The 27,548-nt window shown below is 36.4% G+C and overlaps 3 protein-coding genes across 5 annotated transcripts; all 3 read left to right on the top strand.

Annotated features, from left to right (window-relative positions):
• The first annotated feature begins 7,214 nt into the window (after window positions 1-7,214).
• On the top strand, window positions 7,215-8,281 carry LOC131003912 (3'-5' exonuclease-like). The gene has a single exon (XM_057930485.1). The coding sequence runs from the start codon at window positions 7,447-7,449 to the stop codon at window positions 8,101-8,103; it is 657 nt and encodes a 218-aa protein (XP_057786468.1). The 5' UTR covers window positions 7,215-7,446; the 3' UTR covers window positions 8,104-8,281.
• A 7,915-nt stretch (window positions 8,282-16,196) lies between these two features.
• On the top strand, window positions 16,197-17,180 carry LOC131011323 (uncharacterized). Its single transcript, XM_057939109.1, has 2 exons — window positions 16,197-16,652; window positions 17,065-17,180. The coding sequence occupies exons 1-2, from the start codon at window positions 16,232-16,234 to the stop codon at window positions 17,178-17,180; spliced, it is 537 nt and encodes a 178-aa protein (XP_057795092.1). The 5' UTR covers window positions 16,197-16,231.
• Window positions 17,181-22,189: 5,009 nt separating this feature from the next.
• On the top strand, window positions 22,190-25,954 carry LOC131003987 (uncharacterized). 3 transcript variants are annotated; one of them, XM_057930559.1, is made up of 8 exons: window positions 22,190-22,702; window positions 23,177-23,232; window positions 23,721-23,769; window positions 23,881-23,984; window positions 24,092-24,156; window positions 24,785-24,855; window positions 25,562-25,621; window positions 25,754-25,954. In XM_057930559.1, exons 1-8 carry the CDS (start codon window positions 22,610-22,612, stop codon window positions 25,790-25,792), a joined length of 537 nt encoding a protein of 178 aa, XP_057786542.1. In that variant the 5' UTR covers window positions 22,190-22,609; the 3' UTR covers window positions 25,793-25,954. The 3 variants fall into 3 exon arrangements, with proteins under 3 accessions (XP_057786542.1, XP_057786549.1, XP_057786545.1); XM_057930566.1 differs by lacking the exon at window positions 23,721-23,769 and having other exon boundaries at window positions 23,865-23,984; XM_057930562.1 differs by lacking the exon at window positions 23,721-23,769 and having other exon boundaries at window positions 22,190-22,704.
• The last annotated feature ends 1,594 nt before the right edge of the window (window positions 25,955-27,548 follow it).

Raw genomic sequence — 27,548 nt, 5'->3', positions numbered from 1 at the left:
ATCGCCGGCTCCTCTGCCGCGTTGGTGACTTCCATGACCCTTTTAGAATAATACCCTGTTTTGACTGCTCTGACGACTTGATTTTTAGCCCTATTTGATGTGGGCATCCCGTTCTCCCCACAAATCATGTGAACTTCCCTTCTAAACGGGGGAGGAGGAGGCGCTTGCCTATCTGCCCCCTCTCTGCGATTATCGCGGTTATCATCCGCTCTGCGATCCCTGTTGTTCCCCTGCTCGTGTCGGTGATCACGATTATTCCTTTGATCCCTCTGATCCCGCTGATCCCTCTGATCTCTTTGATCCCTCTGATCATTCCGCCTCTGACCCTCATTTCCTCTGTCAATGAGATGGTCGAGATATCCCTGACGCACCAGCAACTCCAATTGGTGCTTAAGGTGCCCACAATATTTCGTGTAATGCCCAAAGGAATTGTGATATTCACACAACTTATTGTTAGGCCCTTCCTGTGGCGGCCCAGTCCGGTAGGTCCCCGGTGCCCTAAAGAACGGCTGATCCTTGATCAGATGAAAAATTTCTTCTTGTGGTTTAATCAAGGGCGTGTATTCGGTAAACCGCGTTACTTCATTCACTGTGCGCTGTTGATTAGATGGCATTCCTCCCTGAGGTGGGAGTACCCTGGGAGGCAACCCTCTGAATGGGGCCCTTTCTTGCTGTCTCTGTCTTTCGGGTGCTTCCTCAGCTTTCTTGACTCTGTGTTTCTCATTTTCCACCTTCCTCGCCATTTTGGCATCCTCCAACTGTAGATAACCCGGCAGCCTTGCCATGATGTCATCAAAATCCCTTGCCGGTCGAATTTGTAATTCGTCAAAAATCCCTGGCCTGAGTCTTCTGACATAGACGCAGTTTTTAATTTGCGATTCTGCCTCTGGCACTTCCAGAGCGGCAAGGTTAAACCTCGCTGTGTACTCCCGTAGCGTTTCTCCCTGCTCCTGCTTAATATCCATCAGCGAAAGGGCTGACTTCCCTACCCTTCGTGAACTCGCGAACTGCCGCAAAAAACGAGTCTGTAATTCTTCGAAAGAGTGAATGGAATTTGGGGGCAGCGTTCCAAACCATAACTGAGCTGGTCCAGTAAGAGTAGTGGAGAAAATTCGGCACTTAATGCCCTCCGTGTACATGTGCAGCGTAACCAACCCTTCAAACCGATTGAGGTGTACCTCCGGATCGGTAGTGCCATCGTAATCTAGTGAGATGGGCTTGTAACTTCTAGGTAAGGTATCTGCCAAGATATCGTCCGAGAAAGGACTGCGGTTGTTGATCGGGTGGAACCTTGATGTCTTAGCTCTCTTGTCCCCCTTATGCCTCCCCTGCTCCCTTCTGTCTCTGGGCGCATTACGAGCGTGGCGCTTGTGGACTCTGTATTCATGTCTGCCAGAGGAATACTCCAGCTCCCTCTCCTCTGACCTCTCTGTGTAGTGCGATTTTTCCGATCGATGGGACTTCTCCACCCGATGCGATTTTCCTGACCTTTGTTCCCTATCCTCCCTTCGGGATTTCTCCCTAAGTGATTCCTCCAGATCCTGGAGTTGATGTTTCAGCTGAGACACTTGGTTTTTTAACCGAGCCTTCTCCCTTGGTCTCTCCTCCTCAAACACCAGGGAGACGGATTGACTATCAGACTCGTCAACCCTCTCCTTTCTAACAACACTGTTGACTCTGACCCGGCTCCCCTCTGGTATTCTTTCCACTTCCCTGTCAGCCGGATCCCCTTGCACTTCCAGAGGCATCGCAGCTTGTTTGTTGATTGCTAAAGCGTTTACCTCCTGAGCAGCGGGAGGTGGGGCCTCAGTGCCCTGCAGAGTAGCCGTTCCCACCAGTGGAGCTACAGTGGGAACAGTGGACAACATGGGAGTTCCTAGTGCCTGACGCACAGCGGAGTAGTGAAGCAGCGCCATCATCTGTTCCATTGACCCCAACGTAAGCTGTCCCGCTCCAGGCGCGGGAGTTAAGCATGGCATATCAGATCCTGGAGTCACCAGAGCAGATCTCTGGAGGCTTGCATTCAACCCTGTCAACGGAGTGGCGGAGATAGCCTGAAACCCTGGTGGGGTAGTGAAGGTAGCATTGCCCTGCAGGCCGGTGAACAATGAAGGAGGCACCTCAGTGGTGAGAGCAGCGGAGTCGAACTCCCTCTCCAGGTTGCGGTGAGCATCTGATGATCCCATGGTACCTACATGTAAGCAAAGTGAGAAAAGTTCCAAGGGCAAAAGAACAAACCCTCCGTTACCGATGGGAGTCCCAATATAAGAAATCCAATAAAGAATCCCGAGCGCCGGTACGAAGACCGTTAAAAAGTTCCGAGTAATTCTACACTCTGGAAAATAAACCCAGAGTATAGATTGAGAAAAACAGAGCCCTCAGTAAAATCCAGCAGACGCGAGATACCCAGAGATAAGTACAAACAGAGCAACCACCAAAAGACATGTTAGCCCGATTCATTAAACATGATAACAAAAAGAATTATGTAAAATACTACCATAATATGAAGATTAGTCAAGGAAAACATGGAGAACATGAATAACAGCTTCCCATAAGTGAAGATCGTCCACAAAACAACAATATGAATCTCACCATAACTAAGACAAAGCGTTTAATTATCATATTACTGAGGTAAATCCCTTGCATCGACGACAATAAATACTCTTGAGATCGAAGACTAGCCACAAAACCCATAGATCCACAGCAAGAAACCCCAATATATCAGGAACAGAACAGAACTTCCCATTCAAACAACGAAATCGAAGATCAACCACGAAAAGCATGGAAAACGCCCATAAACCCCCTCCCTTAAACGAAAAACGTCTATAAGCCCCCGGCATAGAACTAACGTAACAAAAACAGATTATCACCCCCGATTCAGCGATACAAAGTGAGGATTAGTCACCAAAACATAGGAAGTAACGGTAATTATCAATTGCAAACAAAGAATACCCACGGATTAGCAACGCGAACCCGAGCACAACAGAAGCAAAGTATTAATCGGCGTATTATCGATGCAAACCCATGAATTAACAGTAATAACCACACGCTTCACCGAAAATAAGATAAAACACGAAGATCGCCCACAATTATCGCACTAATACGCAAAACAACCACATACAAGCAACATAAACCCAAAAAATCGGGGATCCGTAAGGAAACGACGAACACCATCGGAACAGAGCACCCAATTACAATTTCCTCATGCAAAACATTAGATCGGTGAAGAGAACCTCAATTCTACAAGAGAACCCCTTATTCGCAGATAACTCCCCCAAACAAACGGTAAATAAACGTAAATTTTCCCTGATTCATGTTTTACGCCCGTCGCCACCTTTCCCCATGCACCCAAAACACAAATCAACGCAGAGCTCAACAGATTAACCACATATTAAACCAAAAAACGCAATTAAACGATTAAACACAGCTGGAAATCCGGATTATCGGACCAATCGGTGCCAACGCCCGCAAATCCGATTGAATTCACAGATCTGCGTACGCCGGCGACCGTAATCTCACGTCTTAATTCAGTAACTTTCCCACAGACGGCGCCAGTTGGTGTTTAATGAAACCAACACCTAAAACTATGGAGAAAAACCATGAACTATACCTAGTGTAATGACTGGAAGAAGACGGAGTAAAGAACAATCGGAAATCTTGCACGAAAGGAGAAAATATCAGTTGTATTTGAAAATGTGAGATAGCGTAAAAAATAATACACGAGCTCGGGCCCTATTTATAGATTTACAAGCAGAGGGGTAAAATAGTAAAAACATCTTTGGTGCATGCGTCTTGCGTGATGGAAGGGTACAATGGTAATTCCGATAATACGCGGGAGACCTTCCCGCGCGTTTATTGGCTCCTCTGATGGAAATGTCTTCTCTGGCGAAGGCGTCTTCTCTGGTGATGTTGACATCTCTGGCATGAAGGACTCCTCTGGTAAACACGTCGTCTCTGGTAAAGGTGTCTCCTCTGGCGATGGTGACTTTTCCGGCGCGGATGACTCCTCTGGAGAAGAGGGCTCCTCTGTCAAGAATGACTTCTCTGGTGCGGATGACTCCTCTGGCTAGAGTCATTCCTCTGATGGATGAAATCCTTCTGGTAAAAATGGTTCTTCTGACCCATACGGCTCCTCTGATGAGAGTGATTTCTCTGATTTGTACTCTCTCCCTACTCTGCATATATTGCTCCTCACCAAAAATGATACTCCCTCGGTCCCCCCAAGATGCTACATATTCCTTTTCGGATCGTCCCAACCAAGATGTTATATCTCTATATTTGGCAAAAATAAGAAATTTTAAATACTTAATTAAAACTAATTAAGTATTTTAGTATTACTTTCTCTCTCCTACTTATCACTACACTTAAAACATTAATTTACAACTCCTTAAATCCCGTGCCAAAAAGCAAATGTAGCGTCTTAACCGGGACGAAGGGAGTATAAATGAAAACCTAAAGACATGTCTGCCTAAACTAATGACAACTAGGTGGTGCAGTATTCATATCAGATGGACTTCAACTCTAGCTAGGTCTGACCACCACAGCCTCTCGACTAGGGATGGCAACGGGCCGGATCTGAACCGGGTCTGGCCAATATCAGATCCAGATCCGTTTTCATATACTAGATCCAGATCCGTGGATCTGAAAAATTTGGATCCAGATCCAGATCCGTCAGATCCGCGGGTCCAGATCCATGGATCTACTATTTTCAAATTAAATTAAAAAAATTTCACAAAATCAACATCTAATTTCTATCATGAAAAATATAACACAAAATACTTTTATCTAATTACTTTTAGTTTTTATTCTTTTGAATATAATTTATTTATTATTTTTAATTTAGTTAATATTATTAGTAAACTAAATATAAAATATAAAATATATATATAAAATAAAACGGATCTACGGGTCGGATTTGGGCCAGATCCGGTTCTAAAATTTCAAGATCCAGATCCAGATCCGTTTTCAAAACTGAGATCCAGATCCAGAGGGTCCAAAAAATTGAGATCCAGATCCGTAAAAACGGATCTGGACCGGGTCCAAGATCCACTGCCATCCCTACTCTCGACCAATAGGTTTATTAACCATATCAAGTTTTTTGAGCTATTGCGATAAAGTTGAGTTGTTATCCTTTTTAAAGTAGAATAATTAGGCCCCGTTTGATTTTCAGTATTGGATTAATCAGGATATAAATTATCCTGATAATTTAGAGTGGATTAGTTATGATTTCTAATCTCATATGAGTGTTTGATATCATTGGTAATTAATCCCAAAAAGTGTTTGGTATCCATTGAAATATGTTGGATTAACATATCAAATACCTAAATTAGTAGCCTATGGAGGGGGTGGAATAATTAGTGTGGGTTAATCCCATGGGGGAGGTCGGATAATTAGTATGAGTTAATCTCACAAAATAAGCCAGAGTCTTGGGATAAACCTGAAGTTGACCATATTAGTAACACATAATATCAAACATTAAATAAATCCATATTAATTTAACTTATCCTGCTTTTAAACCCATATCAAACAGGCACTTAATGTATAAATACATGAATTTTACTCACTTTTGATATTTAAGATGAATTTTAAACTATAGTTATAAATACATGAACTTTAAACTTGTTCAATTTTTGACTTGTTTTTCATTTTTCTCAAAAATAAAGCTAATTTGAAATGTTTGAATCTTGATGTAGAATGTTTGAAGACTAATTTTCATCTTTAAGATTTGGGGATCTCAGCGTGAATTGTCTATGTCAAAATTTAGGCATTCTAAGTTAGTTTGAATTTGGAAAAAATGAAAAACAATTAAAAAATTGAATAAGTTTAAAATTAATGTATTTATAACTATATTTTAAAATTCATGTATTTATAACTAAAATTGAAAGTTTATGTATTCATATACCGTTATCCTTTAGAATAAATTAAACAATAATGCTATTTGGACAAAATTTATCCGGACAAAATATAGTTAAACACTTTATAAAATAAATTTATTTAAAATTTTTGATTCAAAATAAAATAGGATTTAACTAATTTTATTGTTTTCTTTATATTGTAATTTTTTTGTAATTTTTTAATAACATTTTTAATTATTATTTTTAAAGTACACAAACTACAAATAAAATAACAAAAAATAAAAAAAAAATTAAAAATTACGAAAAAACTACAATATGGAGAAAACAATAAAACTAACTAAATCTTTTTAAACTTGAATCAAAATTTATAAATAAATTGATTTTTAAAAATTTTTAACTTTATTTTTGTCCGGACAAATTTTGTCCAAATAGCACTACTCTAAATTAAAATTACTTTTTCATTCACTCTCTCTTTCATTTACTTTTTCATTTCACCTTTTCATTAAACACTAACTCCTTAAATTTTGTGCCCAAAAAAATGTCTCATCTTGGCTGAGGCAGGCAAAGGGAGCATAATTCAATGGAGTGATGTTATTTGGACATAATATTGGATCCTGACTTTTTAATGTGACTTTGATATGACATTGTCGAATTTGATTTTCTAGGTTTACCATTGCAATCACGCTTATTATAATGTATTTTTTATGGTATTTATTCTTGAGAACATTAAAAATAATATTCCTTCCGTTCTATTGATAATAAATCATTACTGTTTGGTACGGTCTCAAAAAGTAGAGTGATCTGCTGCTGAAATAGAAATTTTATTAAAAAGAAAAAAAGATAGAAAAACCCCTGAAAGCACAGACGCTAACAAAGGGCCGGGCTAAAAGGAACCGTCTAAAAGCAAGACAAAATTATGGTACTCAAAACTATGGTAAGAGTGATCAAATGGTAAAAGTGATAAAAAAAAAAATTATGGTACTCAAAATTTTTTATGAGAGAATGTTGTTTTCTTTTTTGGAACATGTCATTATCAACGGCACACACGAAAAAAAGTAAGTGAGTCATTATCAATGGAACGAAGGGAGCATAAAATAAAATTTTAAAAGAATAAATAGTTAAATTCAACTCTAGATTTTAATTATAATAGTAATAATGATATTCAACTTCCAAATTTAAAATCCTGTTAATGTTGTGAAATATTAAATTTTAAATTAAAGTATATTTTGAATTAGTAATAACTTAAACCTCTCATATATATCTACAATCATTAATTAAAGGTGGTTGAATTTTTTATAGGAAGATGAGTAGATTCTTTAAATAATTAATTAGAATATAGAAAATTATTCTATGTTAATAAAATTCGAGCTAAATATAAAACTAATAAAAAAAGAAATGAAATTAATTACAACCGCGTACGAAATTCAATATAAAAGAATATTCAAGATTTTTTACATACGAAATTCCTGACAAAATATCAATGAAAATCTCGACTCAGAACCTCAACCCTAGGAGTATAAAGTAGACCCTCATTTCTAAATTCTCACCATTCCAAAACCCCCAAAACTCAAAAAGCTCCATCACTCCAACAATGGCGATCAGCATCACGGCAAACACCATGCGCGTTAGCACACACCAAACCTACAACGTCAACTTCTTCGAGGAGGAAATCTACACCACCGTAACCGACAACCCCGCCGTCGTCACCGGCTGGATCGACGACATCAAGTACCTCCACCGCCTGCCCGGCCTCATCGTCGGCCTCGACGTCGAGTGGCGCCCCAGCTACTCCACTCAACGCAACCCCGTCGCCACGCTGCAGCTCTGCGTGCGCGACCGCTGCCTCGTCTACCAGATCTTCCAAACCGATCGGATTCCGGAATCCCTAGCCGAATTCCTCTCGACAGAGTTCCGCTTCATCAGTTTTGTCGGCGTCAACATAAAGGAGGATCTCGAGAAGCTGCAGAGCGACTACGGGATCGGCGGCGGGGCGCGCTACGTGGACCTGCGGGGACTGGCGGCGGACGCGTATGGCATGGAGGAGTTGGAGAGAGCGGGGTTGAAGACATTAGCGAGTGTTGTGTTGGGGAAGGAGGTGGAGAAGCCGAGGGAGGTGACGATGAGCCGGTGGGACGCGCGCCGGCTGTCGGTGGAGCAGGTGAAGTATGCGTGTGTGGATGCGTATTTATCTTTTGAGATCGGCAGGGCTCTCGGCCTTGGTGATTTTGATAACTATGGTTTCTATTGATTGATTGTTAGGCAAATCGGTCTTTTCTTTTTTGTTCATTGTTTTTCTAGGCACGAACATGTGTTTTCAGGTTATCTCCACGCTGCTATTGGGGTGTTCTTCGTATTTCTAGGATTTTATGTTTGATAACTGTTGGTGGCAGACAAAAGTTTATGCTTTTACTGTTTGCTTTTTACTTCTTTGTTGTAGTTGTCAAGGCGTGTGTGGTGTATTATTCATTCAGTAACTTCTTCATTTTCGATAGAAGAGAGAAGAGAGAGCTGTGAGAGAAAAACAAAGAGCTTGGGGTGTGATATACACGAGAGATCGTGAGGTATTTGAAGAGGGTTTTTCCAGCGTGAGTTTGAGAGTGTACGAGAGTGAGAGGTTGATCTCATCTTGGGTGTAATTCTCGATTCATTGTGTGACGAGTTCGCGAGTTGTGCGAATCGTCGGAGTTCTTCAATATTACGATTGGTGTTGCTCCCGTGGACGTAGGCATTTGCCGAAGAGTGAGAGGTTGATCTCATCTTGGGTGTAATTCTCGATTCATTGTGTGACGAGTTCGCGAGTTGTGCGAATCGTCGGAGTTCTTCAATATTACGATTGGTGTTGCTCCCGTGGACGTAGGCATTTGCCGAACCACGTAAATCTCTTGTCTCATTTATCGTCTTGCATATTATCTTGATTACTTGTGGAGATATTCTTGTTTGCTAAGATTGGGGACGTTTCTCGGTTGTATGTGCGTTATAAATTGTTTCCGCTGCATTGGTATTATTGTATGGATTTGCATTTGATACCAACAATAACATTTTATGAATCAACGTTACTTTCTTTTGGAATTCATATCCTCGATCGTGATGTCGATCAATTATCACTAGATATTTTACGTTTTCCAGTATTATACATTATACTGTGTTTTCTGATGAATTATAAATCTGAAAAACGGTTTGCATTTAATTTGGATTTTGAGGAGAAATCTACGTTAAAATTGGGCATATCAGCGAAGCACTATCCATATATAATAATTTACGTAGCTATTAACATATCCCGTAATTTTCTGAGGCGTTAATTACTGCTGGCTACTGGCTACTGGCTACTGGCTAGTATAGATTTTCATTCATTATTTGTTTCACATCATATCATGTTATTTACTATATACTATACAATAGATGCCTAAATATTTCATCCGAAAAAATATAGTAAACGGAAAACATTTGGGTACGTGATAGACCTCTTGACCTGTTTGACAATATCACACCTCTTAAATAGTCATTGGAGCCCGATGCTTTGTATTTTGAGATGCTTAAAAATTAAGAAAGTACATTATTTTAGTAAGGGTTAATTGTGTAGTTTATGACTCGAACTTTGGAGTCATTTGTAAATATGGCTCGAATTTTAAAAAATAGCCTAAACTTTGAAATCATTTGCAAAAATTGCCTGAACTTTGAAAAATATAAAAAAATAGCATAAACTTTGAAATCATTTGTAAAAAATGACCTGAACTTTGGATTCATTTGTAAAAATGATACTCCCTCTGTGCCACGCAAAGTGGTGTGTTTCTTTTGGGCACGAGATTTAAAGAGTTGTAGATTAGTGTTTTAAGTGTGTAGGAGAGAGAAGATAATAAAGTGATAAAGTAGGAGAGAAAATGAGATAAAGTAAGAGAGGGAAGGTAATAAGGGAGTGATTAAGGAAAAATAAGGAGTGTCTAATTTTTGCCAAAAAGGAAATGTACCACTTTCGGTGGGACAACCCAAAAAGGAATACGCACCACTTTCGGTGGGACGGAGGGAGTATTAACTTTAAAAAATACAAAAAAATGACTATGAACTTTGAAATCATTTGTAATAACGGCACAAACTTTATTAATATAAAAAATGACTCAATTTTTATCAAATGTATAAAAATGGCATGAGCTTACACTTTCGGATTCGAATTATGACAATGTGGAAAGTCCGACATTGACGTGAAAATAATATGAAAATTATAAATTCACTTGAAATATTTATAATAAAGTATGATAATTAATTCTTTTATCATAAGAATTTTAATCTCGTACAAATAATTTTTCCCTCGTAAAATATTATTGACAATACGAATTTTTTGTATTTGTTTTAAGTTCAGACCATTTTTACAAATTTTCAAAGTTCAAATTAGTTTTGTATTTTTTTTAAATTCGTGTTATTTTTACAAATGACTTTAAAGTTTGGCTATTTTACAAATGACTTTAAAGTTCATGTCATTTTTTGTATTTTTTAAAGTTCATGTCATTTTTACGAATGACTCTAAAGTTTAGGCCATTTTTACAAATGACTACAAAGTCCATGCCATTTTTCTGTTATTTTTAAAGTTCGGGCCATTTTTACAAATGAATTTAAAGTTCAGGCTATTTTTTTGTATTTTTTAAAGTTCGGGTCATATTTACAAATGGCTCAAAAGTTCGGACCATAAACTACAATTAACCCTTTTAGTAACAGGGCTTTAAAGAAAAATCAACTAAGCTCTATACGAGGTCCCACACCACTAAAATTTTGATCATTATATATAATTGTACTCGTATATATAATTTTCAAATTGTAGGTTAAATTTGATTTTAATATAGACGATCTTGTTGGATTTGGCATAATTTAAATAGAATACTACTGTAAATATAAATTTTGTGTATTTAATTTAATAAATACAAAAATACATACAACTTTAATATTTGTAGATATAATGTATTTGTTTGGATTGCTATCTCTATTTGATTCTCTGATTCTTCTGTTCAAGTTAATTATTGGATGATCTTTGAGTTAATTATTGAATGGTCTTTGAGTAGACGTTGAGATTTGTTGGAGAAATATGCCTTGGATCTTTTTGGATCGGATCTTTGATGACAAGGGTCTTCGCCTTATTTCCGGATCAAACATTGGGTTTGACTTGAGTTTAGAGCTTTGGAGCATTGATGCAGAGGGCCTACGATCAAACGCTGGGTTTGACTTGATCTTTGGACTTTATAACGTTGATGCAGAGGGTCTTCGCCTTATTTCAGAATCAAACATTAGACTTAATTTGAGCTTTGAGTTGTTTCAACGAAAAACACCTTGAACCTTGGATCAAACGTTGAGATTGACTTGAACGTTGGGCTTTATAAAATTTGATGCAGAGGGTATTCGCCTTATTTCTGGATCGAAAGTTGGACTTGATTTGATTTGAGCTTTGGGCTGCTTCCACGAAGAACACCTTAAACCTTGAAGGGACACCTTGGATTGAACGTTGGACTTGAGGACACCTTGGATCGAACGTTGGACGTTTGAGCTTTGAGTTGCTTCCACGAAGAACGCTTTTGATTTGAGCTTTAAGGATACCTTGGATCAAATGTTAAGACTTTATTTGAGTTTTGGATAGCTTCCAGCTTCCACAAAGAACGCTTTGGGTTGTTTCCACGAAGAACGCCTTGAACCTTGAAGAGACATCTTAGATTGAACGTTGGACTTGAGGACACCTTGGATCGAATGTTGGATTTGATTTGAGTTTTGAGCTGCTTCCACAAAGAACGCCTTGAACCTTGAACGTTGAATTTGATTTGAGCTATGAGCTGATTCCACGAAGAACGCCTTAAATCTTGAAGGGACGCCTTTACTTGGATATCGAGAAAAATTCGTTGTAGAGAATTCTCCTACAATTCTTGATCTCTTTAATTATATGATTTATTGTGTTTAGAAATGATATAGAGACTCCTATTCATAGTTATGGAAAGAGTCTTTGGGCATGAATTCCAAATGATTATTGGTTCTTGAAGAGTGATATAATATATTTAAAATTTGCTTGTTGTTAAATAATTTGATTTTTATCTTTGTGTTATGATAATATGTTTATCAATAATATATCATATTTAATTTTAAATTTTATAAATTTTCAAATTAAATAAAATATAAAATTAATAAATATTTACGTAAAAATCGTGTGCCTACAAACACACTATATTTGGCATGAAAGGAAATACCATTAAGAAGAAATTACAAAGTTAAGTTGATTGTATCGAAGTTGGAAAACATTCTGTCAGTATAATAAACCATTGAAGTTAATTGATTTTTTAATCTTGGTTCAGTTTTACGAATTTACATTGAAGTTTTGAAAATAGATGTAAATGAAGGAAATATTTTAAGAAAATTGTGAATGCGGATTTTTTGTTATTGGATAAGTCGAAGAAAATGCAGTAGAAATGGCAAAGGGTAATATGCCAAATCGAAAATCCGTAAAGAGATGTCTGCCAAATAGGTGGTGCAGTATGCAGATGGACTTCAACTGTGGGACTGAGCACCTGCAGAGTGCAGAGGCTCCACCAATAGCTTTTTACCGCCTAGACCAACTAATACTCCTGCTTATTATTTATTAGTGTAAATAGGCAAATTTGCCCTGCTTGTTAAGTGTAAAATTAAAAATATTATTTTTTTTATAAAAATTTGATTCTATGTCTAAATTAAAGTGAAGAATCGAAATTGCTCTTAGAAGCTGATGGCTTTGCATTATTTTTTTGTAAAATTTTACACTTTTTTGACACAAATACAAATATAAAAAAAAAATATAAGAAAAAGTAGTCTATTGTCGGAAAAGTAGGTTGCCACCCGAGGTTGCCGCTCGGGCGACAACCTCGCCCAGGCGGCAAACTACTTTTCCACAACTAGACTTTTTTTTGTCTTGCAAGTACACTGATTGAGACATAAAGCGTAATTTAGGTATTTTGGGCATAAAATCAAGTTTTTATAAAAAATGGATAATTTTAATTTTAAACTTAACAAGTGAGCAATTTTAATTTTCTCTCTATTTATTATGATTATCCACTCGCATTTACATGGAGTAATCTTACTCCATCCGTTTTATTGATAATGATTCATTACTTTTGGACACTAATTATTAAGAAGAAAAGTGATTTAATGATAAAAGTGATATAAAGTGATATGGAGCTCACAACTTTTTGTGAGAGAAGATGATTTTCTTAAAATCTTAAAAGTGAAGATAAATTGTTGAGTGTATTGAGAATGGTGAAAAGTTATTTTAATTAGTATTAAGAGTGATGGAGTATAGTACAAAAATAGGTAAAAAATATTTTATGGACGTCCAAAAATAAAATAAAATAGAAAGTTCTTTCATTTAAGGAGAGAGTATATCTTTTTAAACATCATCATCAAGAGTTCAAGAAGTGAGTTCAAGAAGTGTAGATCGTAAAAAAAGGTTTTAAAGTAACCTTTTATACATTTTAGAATATGGTTTTGTCAAATTAAGTTGAAACATACTTCATTCTTCCACGAAAAGTATGACAATTTTGTCATTTTAGGTGTTCACAAAAAATATGATATTTTACTTTTTTGAACATAGACTCATATCTTTTCTTTATCTTTTATCCTTACAAATATTTTTTATTTTAAAAAAATTATCCTTAATTCAATCTCAACCACTATTTAAAAAAATAATGAGATTCTTTCTCCACTACATAAAAATATCATAAAAAATATACTCCCTCCGTCCACCAATCAACTACCCATTTGCCTCTAAAATTTTGTCCACCAATTAACTACCTACTCTGCTTTTTGGACATATATACCCTCCCTTACTTTTTTAAATTACTACACTTTATCAATTGGACCCACCACACTCTACCATTACTTGTCTACTTAATCCAATTTTGATGTTAATTAAATTGAGTAGGATATTTTAAATTTCTAGTTTATTTATGTCCTGAAAATTTTATTTTCAATATATTTATTTTCGTAATTTTCAGTATATTTATTTATTTATTTATTTTCGAATTTTCAGTTTATTTATTTTCTAAAAAATTTATTTTCCAGTTTTCAGTTGATTTATTTATTTATTTTCTGAAAATTTTAATTCCAGTTTATATATTTTTCAAATTTCAGTTTATTTAATCATTTATTTATTTCCAGTTTATTTATTTTCAGTTTTCAGTTTATTTATTTATTTATTTTCTGAAAATTTTAATTCCATTTTATTTATTCATTTATTTATTTCCAGTTTATTTATTTTCTGAATTTTCAGTTTATTTATTTTAAAATATTCAGTTTATTTATTTATTTTTCAGTTTTCAGTTTATTTATTTATTTATTTATCTTCTAAAAAATTTAATTCCAGTTTATTTATTCATTTATTTATTTCCAGTTTATTTATTTTTTATTTATTTTCAAATTTTCAGTTTATTTATTTATTTATTTATTTCCAGTTTATATTTTTGAATTTTTAGTTTATTTATTTATTTAATTCCATTTTATTTATTTTCTGAATTTTCAGTTTATTTATTTATTTAATTTCGAATTTTCAGTTTATTTATTTATTTCCAATTTATTTATTTTCTGCATTTTCAGTTTATTTATTTATTTTCTAATTTTTTTTTCAGATTTTAATTAATTAATTTATTTATTTTCGAATTTTCAGTTTATTTATTTATTTATTTAATTCCAGTTTATTTATTTTCAAATTTTCAATTTAGTTATTTATTTATTTCCAATTTATTTATTTTCGAATTTTAAGTTTATTTATTTATTTTCTGAATTTTCAGTTTATTTATTTATTTTCAAATTTTCAGTTTATTTTTTATTCAATTACATTTTATTTATTTTCTGAATTTTCAGTTTATTTATTAATTTCCGTTTCATTTATTTTCAGAATTTTCAGTTTATTTATCTATTTTCGAACTTTAAGTTTATTTATTTTCTAAAAATAATAATATTTCAGATTTTAATTTAGTTATTTATTTTCGATTTTTCAGTTTATTTATTTATTTTTGAACTTTAAGCTTATTTATTTTCTAATTTTTTTTCAGATTTTAATTTATTTATTTATTTATTTTCGAATTTTCAGTTTATTTATTTATTTAATTCCAGTTTATTTATTTTCTGAATTTTCAGTTTATTTATTTATTTATTTTCGAATTTCCAGTTTATTTATTTATTTATTTATTTCCAGTTTATTTATTTTCTGAATTTTCAATTTATTTATTTATTTTCGAACTTTAGTTTTTTTATTTTCTAAAAAAATTATTTTCCAGTTTTTAATTTATTTATTTTTGAAATTTCAGTTTATTAATTTCCGGTTTATTTATTTTCTAAATTTTCAGTTTATTTATTTATTGAAATAGTTTATAAAAAAAGTTTAAATTTATTTTTGAACTTTAAATTTATTTATTTATTTTTGAACTTTAAGCTTATTTATTTTCTAATTTTTTTTCAGATTTTAATTTATTTATTTATTTATTTTCGAAATTTCAGTTTATTTATTTATTTAATTCCAGTTTATTTATTTTCTGAATTTTCAGTTTATTTATTTATTTATTTTCGAATTTTCAGTTTATTTATTTATTTCCAGTTTATTTATTTTCTGAATTTTCAATTTATTTATTTATTTTCGAACTTTAGTTTTTTTATTTTCTAAAAAAATTATTTTCCAGTTTTTAATTTATTTATTTTTGAAATTTCAGTTTATTAATTTCCGGTTTATTTATTTTCTAAATTTTCAGTTTATTTATTTATTGAAATAGTTTATAAAAATAGTCTAAATTTTCAGTTTATTTATTTATTTTTGAAATTTCAGTTTCTAAGAAAGAAAGAAATAGTTTATAAAAAAAAGGAACACTTTAATAAGTCAAGGCATTAAAATAATGTTCTAATGAAAGATTAGTAAAAGTAATCAAAATATATTAACACTACCCTTTTAGTCATTTACACCACTTTTACACCACCTTTTTCAGCTTTCTTAGTTTCCGTGCCGACCATCAAATGGGTAGTTGATTGGTGGACGGAGGGAGTAGTAGTTTTGGTGGATGGAGGGAGTACATGTTTATTAATAAATTTCAATCATATAATTTGATGTAATTTTTTTTGAGGCACTATAATTTGATGTAATATTAATAAATTAATAATGGTAATCAATTAAGTGTAATTCTAAACAAAATAAAGTAGATAAAAATGTTTAATTAAAGAAAGAAAAAAGAAGAAATAATAACAACGAAATTCGAAATACGAAATTTCTGACAGAATCTAAACAAAAGCAAAAACCTCGACTCACAACCCTAGATATAAAGGCCCTCCTTGTATCTCATTGCACCTCATAAAACAAAATCGAAAGAAAAAAAAAAATCTCCATCACTTCAACAATGGCGATCACCATCACGGAGAACAGAACATTCGCATACTCTTCACAGACCTACAACGTCCAGTTCTTCACGGATGACATCCACACCACCGTCACCGCCGACGCCGCCGTCGTCACCGACTGGATCAACGGCATCCAGCCTCGCCGAGTCCTCATCGTCGGCCTCGACGCGGAGTGGCGCCCCAGCTTCGGCTCTCCACAGTACAATCCCGTCGCGACGCTGCAGCTCTGCGTCGGCAACCGCTGCCTCATCTACCAAATCATCCACTCCGTCTGGATCCCCGCATCCCTGGCCAGTTTCCTCTCGGATTCGCGCCAGTTCGGGGACGTCACCTTTGTCGGCGTCGGCATAAAAACAGATCTGGAGAAGCTGCAGAGAGATTACGGGATCGGCGGCGTGTTGAAAATAACCATCTGCATAAGTCAAAGATTATTATTCAAAGATCATGAATAATAATTCAACGATAAAATCTTTAGCTTTTGATTTTAAGAGATTGTATTTGATTTTAAGAGATTGTAGTTTGACATTTGATTCACCCTTACACTATAAAAGGGTGCATTGTAATCTAAAGAAAGATATCAGAGACATTATCAATTCTCTCTACATTTTCTATCATGTTGTTCTTTCTCAACCTAGCTTCTCTCGATTACCATATTTAAGATGGTATCAGAGCAGGTTAACCACCAAAAAGAACCCTACAAATTTACTACACACCAAACCAAAGCAGAAAAAAAATTTCTGCAATCTAGAGAGAGAGAGGAGCAGGTGAAGGGTTGGGAGAGAAGGTGAATAGTAAAGTTACTGTTCAAGTACTGTTCAAGTGCCTGTTCAAGGTGACGTGGCAGTACTGTTCAAGGTGACGTGGCAGTTACTGTTCAAGGTGACGTGGCAGTTACTGTTCAAGGTGACGTGGCAGTTACTGTTCAAGTTACTGTTCAAATTACTGTGACGTGGCAGTTACTGTTCAAGTTACTGTTCAGCACTGTATATTTTTTCCTCCCCTACAAATTTGCTCAACATCAAATCAAACCATGTCAGAACAAGAAACTTCAGACACAGAAAAAACTAGCCACACCCCACCAAATTTCCCGATGGAATTTGCTGCACAATTTGCAGAATTCCTCAAACAAAGCCTCAGAATTCCAGATTCATCGGCCCATAAACCACCAAACCACGACCAACTTGAATCTTTTGGAGAGATTTCCATCAAGGCGAAACTCAATGGGGAGAATTACCCATTATGGGTTAACCTCATGAAACGGGCAATTGCGGGAAAAGGTTTGACATCTCACATTAATGGAGTTTCAAAACCACCCGCAATTGACGATCCCAGCTACACGAGATGGGAGCAACGGGATAACTGCGTTTTCAATTGGGTGATCAACAATATCGAAACCGGACTTGTGAATGAGGTATCACAGTACGCAACCGCCGCTGATCTATGGGAAGGATTGGCGATCACTTATGGAAGTGGATCTGATCCATTCCAAATCTATGATCTGCACAGACAAGCCATGACAATCAAACAAGAATCTATGACACTAGAAGGGTTGTGGATCAAAATGCAGGACTTATGGATCTCGATTGATACCAGAGATCTGAGTCCGACAGACATAGAGGGATATCAGAAGAGGGAGGAGCGCCATCGCCTCTATCAATTTCTAAGTGCATTGGATGACAAATATGCTAATATCAAGAGGGAGATTATGGACAAGGATCCATTACCAACTGTTCGAAGAGCCTACGGACTGGTACGAAGGCAGGCCACAAACGAGGATATCCTCAAATCCTCTGAATCGCCGACCGTAGGAATCGGGTCCGGACTCGCTGCGGTCAACCACAGCCGACCACCACCGCTCTCCAATCGACCACAGCAAAGAAATCAAACCTGGAACAACAGGAAAGGGGAAATCGACAAGAGCAAACTCGTTTTCACACACTGTGGAGGTAAAAAACATACCAAGGAGGGATGTTTCTTACTCATCGGATTTCCCGAATGGTGGGACGAAATGAAGAAATCAAGAGCTGCGTCCAAAAATCGGAATCAACCGTGGAGTCCGAATGGACAAGCGACGGTGGCGGTCAGCGGCACAAGACCGACGTCAATCGTGTCTGCTGCAACGACTGGCGGGGCGTGGTCAGGCGGTGATACACGAGCCGCCAACACCGGAACTCCGGCAGGCAACGTCAGACCACCACCGCCACAGACGCGCATTAACGAGGAGAGAGGAGGTGCCCTGGCGGCTAGGGTTCACGAAGGGGAAGGTAATGAGGGGTTATACCTTTTAAACCCCTCACTCATTCACAGCTCTTATTTTGTTCAGACCTTAGCAGTATCCTCCTCTAATTCTGGAACACCATATAAAGACTACCATTGGATTTTTGATTGTGGAGCCACAGATACTATGTCCTTTGATGCCTCGGATTTTATGGAAATTTTTCCTACCCAGAAAAAATATGTTAAAACTGCTAGTGGAAATTTAGCATATGTAGAAGGAGCTGGAACTATTAAATTATCCTCTGAATTATGTCTTCCAAACTGCTTATATATCCCGTCTTTATCCCACAAATTGGTGTCTGTTAGCCAAGTAACGAGAGAATTACACTGTAACTTACTAATGCAGTCTGGCTTCTGCACTTTACAGGATACGAGGACGGGGAAGATAGTTGGGCGTGGCACTGAATATCGAGGACTCTACTATGTGGATAGGATGGCTCAACAGGGTGCTGTGATGCTAACTCAAGGACTGGCAGAGGAACAGACTTGGCTTTGGCATAGGCGGTTAGGACACCCATCCATAGGATATTTAAGGTTAATTTATCCAAACCTTATTACTTCACACCCTTTGAACTGTGAGACATGTTTTCTGGCTAAGAGCCATCGTCACAGTTTTAAACTTAATAATACTCGTGTGAAGTCAGTTTTCTCTTTACTTCACTCTGATGTTTGGGGTCCAGCTCCGGTTACTAGTGATAATGGGTTTAGATATTTTTTGTTATTTGTTGACGATTGTTCTAGAATGACGTGGGTATATTTCTTAAAATCCAAAAGTGAAGTTTTTGAAAAGTTCACCCACTTCTATAATCTAGTACAAACACAATACAAGAAAAATATTCAAATCCTTAGATCTGATAATGGGGGGGAGTATGTAAATTCCAAGATGCAAAACTTCTTCACTGAAAAAGGTCTTGTCCACCAAACAACATGTCCTTACACACCTGAACAGAATGGGGTAGCTGAACGGAAAAATAGGATCATTTTAGAGATGACTAGAGCCCTTATCATCGACTCCCAAGTCCCTAAATCTTACTGGCCCGAAGCCGTAGCTACCTCTGTTTACCTCTTGAATCGACTGCCAACTCATATCCTAAACTTTAAACCACCCCTTGAGTTCCTAGCTACTCACTCTGAAATACCCTCATCCCTCACACTGGAACCCAGAATTTTTGGATGCACCGTTTATGTTCATATCCCTAAACAAAATCGTACAAAGTTCTCACCAAATGCTGTTAAGTGTGTTTTCCTGGGGTATGGCAAAAATCAGAAGGGGTATAGATGTTATGATCCTGTAGCTAATCACCTATACACTACCTTAAACTGTGACTTCGTTGAAACAGAATATTTTTTTCGCCAACATGGGAGTCAGGGGGAGAAAAATGAGATTGTCGACTCCCTAAGTTGGCTCCATACGCCATCCACTGTCCAAACAACCCTTCCTTCCCTACCTTCTCATCCGTCTCAAACTAGCTCAGTGTCATTGCCAAGTTCTGTGCCAGACGTTGGTCCAACAGAGAAGGTTAGCACACCCGCCGAGACATCTACAACACAGGTTCAGTTCGAGATGTCCAGCGAGTCGATCCCACTATCAACCCCATCTTCAAATCCTGAGGTAAGTAATCTCAATAGTTCTCAAGTTAATACTAACATTGAGGAACAGAGGTATGAAGACACTGACACAGAAACTGGAAGGGATACGGATGAAGATGATGAACGTACTGAGTTGGCAGGTGCCACAGATCAGTACACATTGCCTCCCCGAAGTACAAGGGGAAAACCACCAAAGCGATACTCTCCAGACTGGCAGGGACGGAAGACTAGGTACTCGATTGCCAACCTTGCCCAAGGACAACTCACAGAGATGGCACGGGCCTTTGAAGCAGCTCTTTATGAAGAGGAGGATATACCCCAGACAGTAGAAGAGGCAAGGAGACATAAACATTGGAGGGATGCCATGAAGAAGGAAATGGATGCACTAATTAAGAATGGGACATGGGAAAGATGTGTGCTGCCAGAAGGAAAGAGGCCAGTGGGATGCAGATGGGTTTTTTCAATCAAAAGGCGAGCAGATGGTTCAATCGAGAGGTACAAAGCTAGGTTGGTTGCAAAAGGATACACTCAGACCTACGGGATAGACTATGAAGAAACATTCTCACCAGTGGCCAAGATGAACACAGTAAGAACACTTCTCTCAGTAGCAGCATGCAAGGATTGGCCTTTGCATCAGTTGGATGTAACTAATGCCTTCCTACATGGAGAATTGGATGACAATGCAGAGATATATATGGAAGTTCCTCCAGGTTATTCCGAAGAGTTCGAGGCAGGTCAAGTGTGCAGGCTAAAGAAGACACTCTATGGATTGAAGCAATCGCCCAGAGTATGGTTCGGGAGATTCTGTTTAGCTATGGCAAAAAATGGCTATAAACAGAGTAACTCTGATCATACATTATTCGTGAAACGAAGAGAAGGAAAGGTAACATGTTTAATCATTTATGTTGATGACATGATTATCACAGGAGACGATGTTGAAGAGATAGTAAACCTGAAGAAAAACTTGTTCCTGGAATTTGAAATGAAAGACCTTGGATCTCTGAAGTACTTCCTTGGAATTGAGATTTTAAGGTCGAAAAAGGGAATCTTCCTGAGACAAAGAAAGTATGTCCTTGACTTACTTGCAGAAACTGGGCTACTCGAGTGTAAACCTGCAGAAACACCGATTGTGATAAATCATGGATTAACAATTGTTGAGGGAGCTGACTTAACAGATCAAGGAAAATACCAGCGCCTTGTTGGGAAACTCATCTATCTCTCCCATACACGGCCCGACATCACATATGCAGTTGGAATAGTAAGTCAGTTTATGCACAAACCCCAGAAGGAGCATATGGAGGCAGCTTTGAGAATTGTCCGGTATCTGAAAGGAACCACTGATTATGGGATTTTGCTTGAAAAAAAGGAAGATTTGGAAGTTGACGGGTTTACAGACGCAGATTGGGCCAGTAACCCAAATGATAGGAAATCTACCGCCGGATATTTTACCTTCGTTGGAGGAAACTTGGTCACATGGAGAAGCAAAAAACAGAAAGTAGTGGCCCTATCAAGTGCAGAGGCAGAATTCAGAGGAGTAAAAAGTGGGATAACTGAAATCCTGTGGCTTCGGAGATTGCTCACAGAGATTGGCTTTCCTCCAAGAAGGGGAAGTCGGCTCTTCTGTGACAATAAAGCTGCGATTAGTATATCTGAAAATCCCGTACAACACGACAGAACCAAACACGTGGAGATCGATCGGCATTTCATCAAAGAGAAGCTCGATAGTGGGATCATTCACTACTACAAAATTACACATACATAACACTTCATACATAACGGTTTTTTTTAAAAACCGTTATGTATGAGCGCATTTTTTGAAAAGATAACGGTTTTGACAAAAAACCGTTATCTATGTACTGTTGTCCATGAAAATAGATAACGGTTTTAGTGAATCCGTTATGTATGAGCGTTATCTATTAGTTGCATACATAACGGTATTACCAAACCGTTAAGCCAACCGTTATGTATGAGCGTCTTTTTATAACGGTTGTTTTAACCGTTATATATGAACATCTCAAAACTGTTATGTATTATATTTATTTTTAAATTTAATAATATTATGAAAATAAAACCCTAAATCCCTCCCTTTACCCCCTTCTCTCTCTCGTCCTTCATCTCCCCAGCTTTCTCTCTCTCTCAACTCCGGCCATAGAAGCACGCCTTCCCTCTGTCCTCTGCGGCCGCAGCAACGATAGACACCAAGCTCGTCGCATTTCCCTCGTCTCCCTCTCAATCCCCTCTCTCTCTGACTCAACCATAGAGCACGCACGCACACCACACCGCGCCTGAAAATCCTAGATCTATAATCTACAGCCATCTCCCCGTCGATTCCTGTCGACCGCACGGCGGGAAGGCCGCCGCCGTCGCGCCCTAGCTTCAATTTCCGGCAGCGACGCCTTCGCCGGGACCTCCTGTCCCTGGTTGAACAGCAGAGCCTCCGACGCCAAAAGTAGGAACCCTAATCGGGTCAACCCGAAACGTGACTACGGTGAAATGGAGTCCAGATCCGAATGCAGCCAGAACACCAAGTCAGGTGGTGCCGGAGCGATGCTCTGGATGACATGTGTTTTTCTAAATCTGAAGCTTGGCGATTGCCTTACCAGGTGTTCTCTTGTGAATTCTGATTTTACCGCTTCCTATTTCTTTCATTTTTGTTCCAATTTTTCTCGATGTTGCTGTACTGTGTGTAATATGTGAAGAAATATTGCCAGTGTGCTCAATTTTAGGATTCATTGATGGTTTCTTGGCATCCTGTGGTTCGAGATTGAGACTTCAGATTTAGTATTGGCCTAGATTTTTTCTACTGATTGTGGAATATGGATGAATGTTTTCGGTTCATAGGACTTATGTTTGGGTAAATGTTAGTTGTAGATTTATAGGCATTTTTGAAGTGCAAAGATTCAATCTTGAAGAGAATCTCATTAAATTCTGACTTTGAAATCAATAAAATTGATATGGATGATATAAAGATTTGATTTGATCTTGAAGAGATATTTTTTTATGTCTATGTATTTCCGCAAGTTTTTTCTTTCCTTTTTGCCGCTGATGTTACTTGTTTTTGTCAATTCTATCCACAGATCACCACGCAAAGCTATATGGTTTGCGCCTTGGTTGGATCTTCGGCCGCTTTATTGTACGTCATCTTTGCTTACGTTTTCAATTTCTTCTATGGATGATTCGCGGTTGCTATACAGATTCCTAATAATATATTGCGTTATAGTACTTCATCTTACTGCAAATGCTTTTTTTGGAGCACAAATTTGTTAGGTTCGTTGTTTTTAAAACTGACAATTCCATTTTCTTCTTGTTTGAGTCTTTCTACTTTGACGGCTTACAAAGAAAAGAACACTGCCTATTGCATAGATTTGATTTCCAATGAACTTACCAATTCTCACTGGTGTGTTCGGGATTTTCACATTGGTTGCTAATCTCCTCAAAATATCGTTTTCTTTGAGGGCGAAGGGAATGTCTTTCTATTGGATTGTGATTTCTCTGGCATATTTATTTTACCTACATGGAGCCTGATAATAACTCGATATGTCTGAATAATAGACATGTTTGATGCTTTGAGCTGCTGTAATTGTTCTAGTAACAATTTGCCTTTTCTTTCCTATACTGCAGCATCTTATTTATCTTTGGTATTGCTTCAGCTAACTTTTTCCTTGTAAAGGTTTGTTTCTTTCTTCGCATTAATTGCGGATACATTTTCAACTTACAATCCATCATGCTATCACAGTAAGCTTCTAATGCTTTCATGTTCACCAGATATTTGCTTATGCAGATATTTGGAAGGACAAAATACTTCTTATATGGGCTATGGATCTTTAACCTATCATTTCTTGTGTGTAATCGCATTTATGAGGGATATCGGTTCTCTAGTTTTGGGTAAGGTTTCTTTGGCTTAGATGTCTCTGATATTACCACATCTATTGATTGAATCTCAAGTGCGGAGTGCCTGTACTCATATTAATGTTCTGTTTATCTTGGTGTAGAGAACATTGGGCTTATTTGGATGACTTCCGCGGGACCTTCAGATGGCATATCTGCTTTAATTTTGGTAAACTTGCTCTTGATATCTATGAGTTGACTATATAAATATTAATTGAAATATCCAGTTTGAACAATCTAAACCTTCTCATTATGTGTATGACTCAAAATGCCCTTTTAGATTTAAGCAGCATCTTCGTGTGAATGTGAGTCGTACACACCTTTTCTTTCCAGTTGTTTATTTCCTCTTGGTTCTTAATTTTAATGATTGATGCCACTATTGCTTGATGGCTGACAATGAATTATGCCTTTCCCTATTTTCTTCTGGGAATCTAATGTGGCTCTATGTGTGATGTTTTCTTCAGTTTTGTGGACCACATAACTTCCTCAATATTCAGAAAGAAAGATTAAGTAAACAAGAAAATTTATATAGTCATTAGCCTACAATGAGATGCAAAACAATTTGAACAATGTTGCTGAATGGCATATTTTTGTTTTCAATTTGAAACAATGGATTCCTTTTCAGTCTTTACTCGTCCTTGAGAGAAGAAAATAGTTCCATCTTTATCTCTGGGGAAAGGGATATAGACTTTAGGATTTTCATTTGTTCATCTTCATCATGAGGGCCTTATATTGGCCCTTAATCCCTTAATTTTGCACCGACAGTCAGATATTTACTATATTTCTTATTTTTGCAGTTGTTTTGCGTATGATAAGCTTTGGTCATGATTACCATTGGACTGATCAATACAGTGGTTCTGATCACAAGGTATGGTTTTAGTATCAATTTTCTGGCATTATAAGCTACTGAGGTCTTAGTTTCTGGTTGATTGTCTGCTAAATCCACCTTCTCCTTTCCTTCTGTTTGATGCTTTGAGATATTTGACTGAAAATTTTGAATCATAGCGGTAACCTAAATATCAAATGTGGTAGTGTGGTATTTGAACTAAAAAATCTCTTCCACTGATATTTGAATGGACTACGTACATTGATGCTATTTTCCACAGTACTTTCAACACCTTTTGTGATTCAAAAGTCCATGAACTGCTGCTGCAAATCATGAAAGCATGTCTGTTAGGTTAATGTGAAGCCACATGCGGAACTTTTAGGCTCTTAAGGTTAAGGTATAAACATATGATATATGCTGAAGATTTGTCCATTTGATGGCTATCTTCCTGTGTACTACTTTGATGGTACTATCAACTGTAGCTATTAGGGATTTAGGGAAGAACTGCAAACACTATTGGTATTATTACGTATTAGTACTAAAGCGTCATTACTATAAGTGAAGAATAACTAGATGATACTTGTAAATTGTAGTTTCATGCTAGTTTGGTTTCTTATTAAAATAAAATTGGTTATATAATGCATTACTGTCTTGTTGGGTCCAGCTCTGTTGAAAAAGGTTGAAATTTATTTTAATCTATGTTTTTTTGGATCTTTTTGTCCTTTAAAATTTCTTTTGTTAATTGTAGAAGCATATTCAGCGCTGTGACCATTGTTCAACTGGCAAAACATGCTACCTAGTCTTACAGGTTAGCCCTCGATCTCAATTCTCAACTACCAATTTTTTTTGCAATATTAGTTCAACTTAAACATCTCAACTTTTTTTTTTTCCTATTGTTTTCTTTTCTTTTTCTGATTGCTGCATTTGTTATTCTTTCCAGGAAAGAAGAGTAACAAATGACAAGTTGTTGAGCTGCTGAAACTCATCAAAGTTGGAGCATGAAGGTGCTTCTGTGAAGTTTCTTCTTTTTTTTTTTTCTTTTTTTTTTTTGAGTTAGGCTCAAAACATTATGTATGAAGGTTTTGGATGATAATGTATGAATGTTTTGTATTATATATAATACATGTTATTGATGATTTTATCATTTTATTGTTTATAAGTTATTTATTTATTTCTTGAGATAAATAACATAAAATTTTAAAAAATATATTAAATATTAAATAATAAAGATAACGGTTAAAACCGTTATAAAAAGTACAAAAAACTGTTAACTATGATGACAAAAAAATAAATATATCTCTAATACATAACGGTAAAAATATTAAAACATAACGGTTCCTACCGTTATGTATGTCTTACAAAGATAACGGCTTAAATCGTTATAAAAAGTACAAAAAACTGTTAACTATGATGGTAAAAAATAAAAAAAAATTCTAATACATAACGGTAAAATCTTAATACATAACGGTGAAAAACTGTTATGTATAACTATTATAGATAACGGTTATGTACCGTTACGTATGAGCATCGTACCGTTATCTATACTATTATACATAACGGTAAAAAAACCGTTATGTATGACTGTATCATAGATATCACCACTATACTTATCGGTTTTTTGGGGTCATAGATAACGGATTTTATCCGTTATCTATGAGCGTTTTTGTAGTAGTGATTGAACTTCCTTTCATACGATCGGATGAACAGTTGGCTGACATATTGACTAAGGCTGTAAACACAAAAGTCTTCAGAGAAGTTCTGGACAAGTTAAGTATCGGAAATGCCATTACTCAACTTGAGGGGGAGTGTTGAAAATAACCATCTGCATAAGTCAAAGATTATTATTCAAAGATCATGAATAATAATTCAACGATAAAATCTTTAGCTTTTGATTTTAAGAGATTGTATTTGATTTTAAGAGATTGTAGTTTGACATTTGATTCACCCTTACACTATAAAAGGGTGCATTGTAATCTAAAGAAAGATATCAGAGACATTATCAATTCTCTCTACATTTTCTATCATGTTGTTCTTTCTCAACCTAGCTTCTCTCGATTACCATATTTAAGAGCTGCTCGCTATGTGGATCTGCGGAGGAAGGCGGTGGAGGTGTGTGGGGAACATCTGCGGGCAGAGGGTCTGAAGGGATTGGCGAGTGCTGTGTTGGGGAAGGAGGTGGAGAAGCGGAAGGCGGTGACTTGTAGCCTGTGGGACGAGCGGTGGCTGACAGCAGAGCAGGTGAAGTATGCGTGTGTGGATGCGTACTTGTCGTTTGCGATCGGCATGGCTCTCGGCCTTGGTAATTATGGGGAAATAGGTTTGATTTTCAGTGCTTAGGTTTTGTTTTTCGTTTTTCTGCAGAATGTTTTCGCTTGGGTTTTCTCGTATGAATTATGATTATGGTTTAATAAGTTCCACGCTACCTTTGGGATATTGTTGCATATTATTTTCTGCTTAACTAGTGAATATGACTTTGTTTGATAAATGAATGCTATTTGGGACGAATATTATCCAAGAAACCATCCCTTTGAAATTTATTCTACTATATGTTCTGATCAAGTATAAATCTAAAATGTTCTTAATATTTAACATGGATTATGAGGGGAAATCTACATTGAAGTCGCATATACAGGGAAATGCTTTCGATTATATTTATGTCTAACTTTATGAATCTATTTTTAATATTTGCCTATTTTCTTTAGAATCATGATTTTCCAGAATTTCATTAATTTTTT

This window comes from Salvia miltiorrhiza, chromosome 1, assembly GCF_028751815.1.
Source record: "Salvia miltiorrhiza cultivar Shanhuang (shh) chromosome 1, IMPLAD_Smil_shh, whole genome shotgun sequence".
In the NCBI taxonomy this organism is placed as follows: Eukaryota; Viridiplantae; Streptophyta; class Magnoliopsida; order Lamiales; family Lamiaceae; genus Salvia; species Salvia miltiorrhiza.
This window is presented reverse-complemented; position numbering and strand designations above follow the sequence as displayed.

Coding starts and splice junctions, on each gene's coding strand:
- LOC131011323 (XM_057939109.1), top strand. CDS start 16,232: ATGGCGATCACCATCACGGAGAACAGAACATTCGCATACTCTTCACAG. Junction 16,653..17,064: donor GAAAATAACCATCTGCATAA/GTCAAAGATTAT, acceptor TGCCTGTTCAAG/GTGACGTGGCAGTACTGTTC.
- LOC131003987 (XM_057930559.1), top strand. CDS start 22,610: ATGCAGCCAGAACACCAAGTCAGGTGGTGCCGGAGCGATGCTCTGGAT. Junction 23,233..23,720: donor GGATCTTCGGCCGCTTTATT/GTACGTCATCTT, acceptor CCTATACTGCAG/CATCTTATTTATCTTTGGTA. Junction 25,622..25,753: donor CATGCTACCTAGTCTTACAG/GTTAGCCCTCGA, acceptor TATTCTTTCCAG/GAAAGAAGAGTAACAAATGA.
- LOC131003912 (XM_057930485.1), top strand. CDS start 7,447: ATGGCGATCAGCATCACGGCAAACACCATGCGCGTTAGCACACACCAA.